Source organism: Porites lutea, chromosome 11, assembly GCF_958299795.1.
Source record: "Porites lutea chromosome 11, jaPorLute2.1, whole genome shotgun sequence".
Classification (NCBI taxonomy): domain Eukaryota; kingdom Metazoa; phylum Cnidaria; class Anthozoa; order Scleractinia; family Poritidae; genus Porites; species Porites lutea.
Window position 1 is genome coordinate 2,999,200 of NC_133211.1, and position 7,712 is coordinate 3,006,911.

Genomic DNA, 7,712 nt, shown 5'->3' on the forward strand with positions numbered 1-7,712 from the left:
AACAATTTCATTAGAAACGTACGTCATGCCTTTCTTGAGTGCCCAATAACATTGGTAAAGAAGGGAAAATTTATGCACACTTTCAATGGTTGCTTTTGTATTTATGTGTTGAAGATACGGATAGCGAAGACTTTCAGTCGAAGTGTGTTGCTGTTCACAAATGGAAAATAAAGGTAAAATAATCCTTGGAGCATTTGTCGCGGTGATCATTTTTATTGGAGCGATGGTTGGAACGTCTTTACGAAAGCTGAGCACAGAAGAAGGTAGGTCTGAATGCGCTTGCAAATATTACAAAGTGTTTTAGGCAATGCAGGAAATAAGCACCTGTCTTCATAGCATCCCAGTTTACATTTTTTCAATTTTCGTTAAGTAAGAATCCATTCAGTCCTTAGCAAAGCCGAAATTCAGAATTGAAGAAAAAAAAAGATTTCACTCTGCAAAATGCAGAAAAATTTATATGAAGCATTATGTGAATTTACTGCTGAAGACTGAGGTGTATATGTGCCACAATATAGTCACACAACGAGATGTCATCCACATACTCAGAAGTTAAAACCACTTATTTGCCTCGAATTTCATACATAGCTTTCAAATATTCGCTTTGACGTTGTTTTTAGTAATACATACTGAATTTGCATAAAGAGGTTTTTAATTGCTCCGCAAAAAGGCTCGTACCATTTTATTGTTCTTGTTTGATTACTTAGTGTTCGTTAACGCAATAGTTCTAGAAAAAGCCAACAGTGTTTACAGCTATCTGAACTCTTTGCCACTGATTCTTTTCAACTGGACACATTTAACTTCAATTGTTGACTTTTAGTAAAAAATCATTAGTTTTCAGAATAATGGCTATCAATTTTGTTTTATCTTTCTGCACGACATCCGTTCACGTTAGCACCTTTTTACAGATGTACCTCGTTTTAATTCCATTTTACCTATATGTATTTGCGAATATAACGTTCGTTAGTCTGTTGGTTAAATACTGGTAACAGCTGAGTTTGGGATATAAAAGGTTTTGCTCACTTGCAAATTCCTTTAAACTAGGAAACTAGTAATTAGTCCGCGTTTCTTCCTGTTTGAACAGACGCTAGCTGACCTTGCGATTTCATTCATATTGTAATATATTGTGCATAACCACTGTTTTGCTGACCTAGCAAACTTAGCTAGCTTTTGTTCCAGTAATTTTACTTTTTCAAAAATAGCAACACGTACAAGCTATAACTATCTCTTTTATTTGACTTTCATTTACTTCTAAGCGATTCCTGTTTAGATAAATATTGTACTCTTTTGTTTTCAATAGTTAGTCATAATCATATATAAGTAAGTTGCTTTGAACTGATTTGTCGATTACATTGCTCATTACATCGCGGATTTCAGAGCTGATTACATTGCCGATTCCATTTGTGAGACTTGTGAGCTAAGTTACACTTCGTATTCAAGAATAAACGCTGTTGGAACCAAAGTTCAGTTTGCCTTTGCTGTACCAGTTAGTGGTTTGATCCCGAACCTCAAGAGAAGTGAGTGCTCTTTCCCGCAAGCGAATTGCCAATTGAGTTTAGTTTCCCGGTTAATCGAGAGTTAAAGCGCCGCGTCCCCTTTGAGTGTTCAAATCGTTCGAAAGTGGAATCAAAGAAAGACTATCGTCAACTCGTGGGTACGTTGTTTAGAAAATAATGAATTAGTTATCACCTCTGGTTTTCCCACAGTGAATTTTAGGAAATGATAGAAATTCAGATTATAAATATACTATCCTTGTTCTGGAAACACAATACTTTTCTTGCTGTTTATTGCACTTTAGTAACAGTTATTTAAGTATATATTTAAAAACAAAAAAACAAAAAAAAAAGCAAAACAAATAGGCAAACAAAACAAAACAAAAAAGAAAAAAAAAAGGGAAGAAAGGAAAAGGAAGGTCCTCAGCAGAATTTGAACCCGTTACCTTCGGGTTGACACGACCTCACATAGCTACTACGCCATTGAGGATGGTCACGTGATTTGGCGAAAAGTCTCAGCTTTAATTCCTTTTCCATGGAACTTCCGCCGGCAAACGACCGGGGCAAACGATCGAGCCATACTTAACCGATTGAAAAAACGACTCGAAGCAATCGGATGAAATTAAGGCTAATTGAAACCAGGCTACTGACAGTAAGAAACAATGTAAACGCATTTCATGGCAATGAAAGAACATAAGCGATACAAAGCCGACACATCCTCCGCGAAGTAGGATGCAAAACATTAGCTTATGTTTTCTTATCTCGATTTCCGCTGTTATTTTAAAGGTAATGCTCAAACTCACATCCATTTCCCCCCGTGATCTTGGGGAGTCCTTAAGAAGAAGAAGAAAAAGAAGTGCCTTTATTTACCATACATTTCACCAGTCCGTATTTTATAGTCCGTATATTATACCCAGTCCGCAGTCCGTAGTCCGCAGTCCGTGTTTTATACTGACGGCCATAAATTCATTCATACACATAACCTACTACACTACTACAAGGTAGGAGATCAAGCCAGGAGTCGAAGAGAAAATGCTCATCTTCTCGTCAAGTTTAACGCCTGGACGGATCAAAGGCTTTTGAATCGTACTAATTTGAAAGATTCCTGCGTGTCTTAAATTTGGTAAGACCTCTATCCTAACCGTGCTGTAGCGCACGACGCACGCTTTCAGCGAGGAATTTGATGCTACCGAACTTCGGCGAGCGCGTGCTTCTTTGGAAACGATAGATCTTCGCGCTCTCGAGTTCGGACCCGATTAATTACGAAGTGCGTCTACTACGAGTGAGCGAGTGACTCATTTGCATATCTCAGTCCCTGTAATAACTCGTGGTACGCTCGCGCGTACCCACGAGTTAAAAACTGGGTGTCTCGAAAACTAAGACCTAAGACCCCCTCCAAGTCTCGAAACCTAAGAACAAAGACCCCCTCCAAGTCTCGAAACCTAAGAACTAAGACCCCCTCCAAGTCTCGAAACCTAAGAACAAAGACCCCCTCCAAGTCTCGAAACCTAAGAACTAAGACCCCTTCCAAATCTCGAAAACGAAGACTTAAACCGAAAATTTCAGCTAATTTTACAACGGTTAAAACACAAGGGAAGGAAACGTTTCGTAGGAATGCCCACTTTGAACTACAAAACGAAGACGAAATCAAAGTCACTCGAACATGATGTGTCGCGACTCACATAACAAAACATTGACAAAAAAGGCCCGTGAGAACTATTTATTGGATGTTTTTAAACTGTGTCAATCCAAGTGTCACGGTTTTAAATTGCCACAGACAAGAGATAACCGGAAATGTCACGCGAGCGATCATAAAAACGAGTCGATAAAAGAAGTTCTACTGTTCTTGTTTTGCACGGTCAAAGATGTCTCCAATAAATATATCCATAAATACATAGATGAATAAATAATTAAATGACAGAAAAGGATCACGAGATGGAGGTCTAGTGTGTCACGTGAGAGGTGGCAAAATCTTGAATTCATGCTAAGCCTGGGCCCCCCGAGATGCTAAACGACCTTTGTAACAACAAACCAATTCTTGTAAGAATTTTGGATGGAAAGCACACGCCTCGATATTACATAGACTGAGTTCCATTGAGGTAGACTTGTTGCTCCTTGGTCCCGGGTGATCTCCTGCCTGTATTACCCAAAGGTCGACTTGTATGACCCTCCTACGTAAGCAAATGTATGCAAAGGACATCGACAGGATAATCTCCTGCCAGAATTTAATTCTGACCGGGAAATTACCTATCACTTGCTTATGTAGCTCCTGGTAGATCATCTCTTCAGTTTTGAGGAAACGGAAATCTGACAAGGAAAGTATCGTTAACATACCGCGCTTTGATTGTCATGGTCTGGCAGTTAAAGAGCGGCTCGGACAAGGTTCTTTTGGCGATGTCTACACCGTGGATTATGAAGCTCCAGGAAGGTTGCCTAAACAGTGGTTGTGAAGAAAATTTTACAGACTCTGGACCAAGACGAGAAGAAACTCTTCTACAAAGAAGTAGCTCTTTTTAACGGATACGCTGGGTTCCAGAGGATATGTTTTTCTTATCGATGCTGATGATTCGCGGCGAAGCCGCGTCAATGTAGGAATGCCCGCTTTGCACTGTGACACACACACACACCTTTCATCTTCACAATATTGGGATGGTTCAGTTCGTTAAGTACCCTGGCTCCAGAGGTCCGTTCTCAAAATACCTAATATGAAATAAACCGTGCTTACGGTTTGATAAGGTTCCCGAGACGTACTCAGTTACTTCAAACTCTAGTGGGGGAAAAAAGAGTTAGATTGAAGGCTCTTTTTTCCACTGATAAACTCAGCATAACATGCAACGGCAGAAACGTGAACTAGGTCACGATCAATACTTGTGCAAAGTAAGTTGTTAAGTCAGTGCAAGCGAGAATGAGCAAGATCATTCTCCCTCATCTCGTGTTGACTCAAACAAAGATTGAAAGATTTAGTAGTTTGGAGGAAAACCGTCAGAATCGTGTGATACAAGACCGTCTCCGCTGTGTCCTTTTTTCTAGGTAAAATATTTTGTCGCATTTTATACATACGGAGTCTCCATCCTTTTTTAAACGGTTTCTATGCGTGTAACTTGCCTTAGGGTAACACGAATACCACAGTGAAGTTATCTTGTCGATCACATTCGCAAGATAATTGTAATAAATAAAATGATGAGACATTTCATATCCTTCAATCAAATTTGCAAAATGAAACCATCTGTTGGCAGTTTCCAGCAGGAGAAGTGCATAGCTTACACTGTTCTTTCTTTATAAGTAATGGCAAGAAAATATATATTTCATACAGGAATATTATTATTTAGTTTATTAAACTCTTAACTGACAATCGCTAAAATACTCTGTCACAACAGTTGGTGTGGCCTACAATATCCATCAGAAGGAACTTTCCTCAGAGGTGAAAAGAGAGGGTCTTCACGCTGGTGCTCCTGGGTATCGCTTTATCATCTTCCCCAGTGTGTTCCAGAGCATTACATACTCAGATATTGAGTGTCTTAACAAGGAAGGCATAGAGATCGAACTGGATGTGCAACTGCAGTACCGTGCGCGCCCTAATGATTTAAGACAGATTATTCTGCAATTCAAAGACAAGGAAGACTACCTGGAGGTTCTAAAGTAAGTACACGACCTTATTGACTTAATTTTTCATAAGTTGCATATATAGACAAGATGGCGTGTAGTAGAAAGCACGTTAAAGACATTTTTGGTTCGGTCAGCGTGACTTCTACCCTTCTGTAATTTCCAGCAACAGAAAAGGATTTCTGGTCTGCATGATCTCTCTATAGCCAAGGTAACTGAGACAGAAACACTTCTTTTGATTAAAATATCCGAGTTTGAGGTCTGTGCTGTAAATAATGCGTTGAAATCGCTGGAGAAGACGAGGATGCAACTTCGTGAAAACAAGTTAATAACGGTATATTAAGTGATTTTTTGCGGTAACAGACTCTTGTCATTTCGCCATTTCGTACTTTCAGAGTTGTTGGAGAGTCAGCCATTCACGACGCATGCAGTGCATTTAACACCAGTCAACTCCAGTCTCAACGCGCTTCTTTTCAAGACCTCGTTCGCAAGACCCTGGGTCGGAGATTTGGCACTCTATGGGGGGATGTGACAGATCTTCAGGTACCAACGTTTTAAACTCGTATAATTTTTGGAACCACCCCCTACCCGAACTGACACTCTAAAGCTAATCTGCAACCTTTTCTCAGGCTAATAAGGGTATAGTACTTTATGCTCATTCCGGAAAAATTAGTGGGAAAATTGTTGCTACATTTTATAGTGAAGCAGGGTTTTGTATCGTAAAGAACAACTCTTTCACCAAATAACCCAATACTAGCTCAGAAACTGAAGAAAATGACCGTCAACATTTGACTGAAAGGTTTCTATTCACGTTAGGTTCAAAATATCAAGCGCCCAGACACTTACGAGAAAGTAATCCGCCAGAAAGAAGCAGCCAAAGAAAACATCAAAATTGCCGAAAATGAGCGCCCACGACAAGTAGTGCAAGCCAAGGCTGAGAAAGAGGAAGCTGTAACACAAGCAAAGATAACTGTTCAACGGGCAGAGTCTGAGGCGAGAGTGATTCTATCCAAAGCACAGGCCGAGGCTGATAGTATCAAAGCAGCTTTCGATGCAGAGGCTCAAGCTTTCTTAAAGCTGAAAACAGACAGCTTTAACAACAGTGTGGATGGGTTGCTGTCTTATCTTGGTGTTCGTCTAATCGCTGAGAGCAACAATACGGTTAATTTAGCGATTGATGCACCAGCTAAGACAAAGTATACATACACGTAGGTATTTCTACGCAGTGAAAGAATCCAAATTTATTAATTATTAAGCCGCACCAGCAATGTTTTCTGTTGAGCCTTAAATATCTTTAAAAGCAAGTTCTTCCTATTTTGCAGTTTATATAGTTTTTAACTGTCAAAACTGAAGTTCTCTGTGTGAGACTATAACAATCATTCTTTGTAAATAAGGCAATAAAGAAAAGTGAAGTTTTTTTTGGTCTAAAAGTGACTCTTGCATCCGTGGATTAGCAACCTCGTCCCCAGGGCGCTTTTCCCCTCCCAACTCCAAAGCCATGGAAAAGCGCCCTGTCAATAGGCCGCTAGTTTAGAAGTATAAAAATTCATACTGGCTCCGAGAACTTAGACGAGAACTTTAGACAGAGATAAGCATCTTTTGACTGTCCCGGCGGATAATTCCCTTCTAGATCTGCATAATTATTCATATTATACGAAAGCCTATTCCAATAATTATTAAGTAAAATTATGGTCATATTGTCGAAGTTGCGCTTACATGGATGGATTTAGGACTGCATTAAAGAGAATATGAATTTGATTGATATTTTGCTATATTGCCTATTGGAGTCTTTCTTTCCAGAACTCTTATGCGAGGAAACAATAACTTTATTATAACAAAATAGACCTAAGTACAAGCTTCTGCCCATTTTTATATTTAAAGAAATACAGTAAAAACCCACATATAAGAGGCTAGATCTTTTCCAACTTAGTCTACATAGGTTTTTATAAAAATGGTATTTAGTGGGATTTAGTGGGATTCTTAATTTGATAGGGCAGTAGTGATCAGCACAGACAACTACTCTAAGGCATATGGGTGAGACACATGGATCTGTATTCTTAATAATTACATTGTGTAATCCAGTATTGGCAAAGACATGATATGGTTTTCATTTTAGTTCATTGTTTGAATCTTACTGACCCAAAGCTAGCCTAAAAGTTTTTTCTGTATTTTCATCTGTGCCTTCATTTTTGAAAAAATAAGAACCTATTGAAAATTTTAGGCTAAGTAGGTTCTTATGAAAAGGGGGTTTAAAATAAAAATTTTAGCCTAACAGGTTCTTACATTTTAGGTTCTTATATGTGGGTTTTTACTGTAGGCCATTTCCGAGTTTTACAAACCTTACTTATGAAAATGAGTTTTATTAGTACGAGAATAGAAAAAATCATTTTCTTATCACTGGTTTTGCACTGTCCATCAGTTTTCTAAACTAGGAAGAGGTTCTAGGTATAAGAGGTTCTAGGACACCCTTCAAAAAAACTCCACAAGGGGATTTTATTGATGACTGCCGTTTAAACGCTACCGAAGCGTGTGTGATAACGGCGTGAGCTCATAAATTGGTTTAGTTGAAATGAGCCGTTTTTTAATTGAATTTTTTTTTCGAATATATATATATTTTGA

At 38.8% G+C, this 7,712-nt stretch overlaps 2 protein-coding genes across 2 annotated transcripts in view; both read left to right on the forward strand.

Moving 5' to 3' along the window:
• Positions 1–7,712, forward strand: part of LOC140951723 (4-hydroxyphenylpyruvate dioxygenase-like) — a 122,653-nt gene that overhangs the window by 82,468 nt on the left and 32,473 nt on the right. The gene's annotated exons all lie outside the window — the stretch shown is intronic.
• Positions 26–6,388, forward strand: LOC140951727 (uncharacterized). Its single transcript, XM_073401048.1, has 4 exons — positions 26–263; positions 4,868–5,129; positions 5,489–5,636; positions 5,910–6,388. Exons 1-4 carry the CDS (start codon positions 161–163, stop codon positions 6,303–6,305), a joined length of 909 nt encoding a protein of 302 aa, XP_073257149.1. The 5' UTR covers positions 26–160; the 3' UTR covers positions 6,306–6,388.

Bases quoted from the DNA above. Each gene is read 5' to 3' on its own strand.
- LOC140951727 (XM_073401048.1), top strand. From the start codon at position 161: ATGGAAAATAAAGGTAAAATAATCCTTGGAGCATTTGTCGCGGTGATC. The intron at 264-4,867 runs GTAGGTCTGAAT...CTGTCACAACAG, and splicing joins AAAGCTGAGCACAGAAGAAG to TTGGTGTGGCCTACAATATC. The intron at 5,637-5,909 runs GTACCAACGTTT...TATTCACGTTAG, and splicing joins GGGATGTGACAGATCTTCAG to GTTCAAAATATCAAGCGCCC.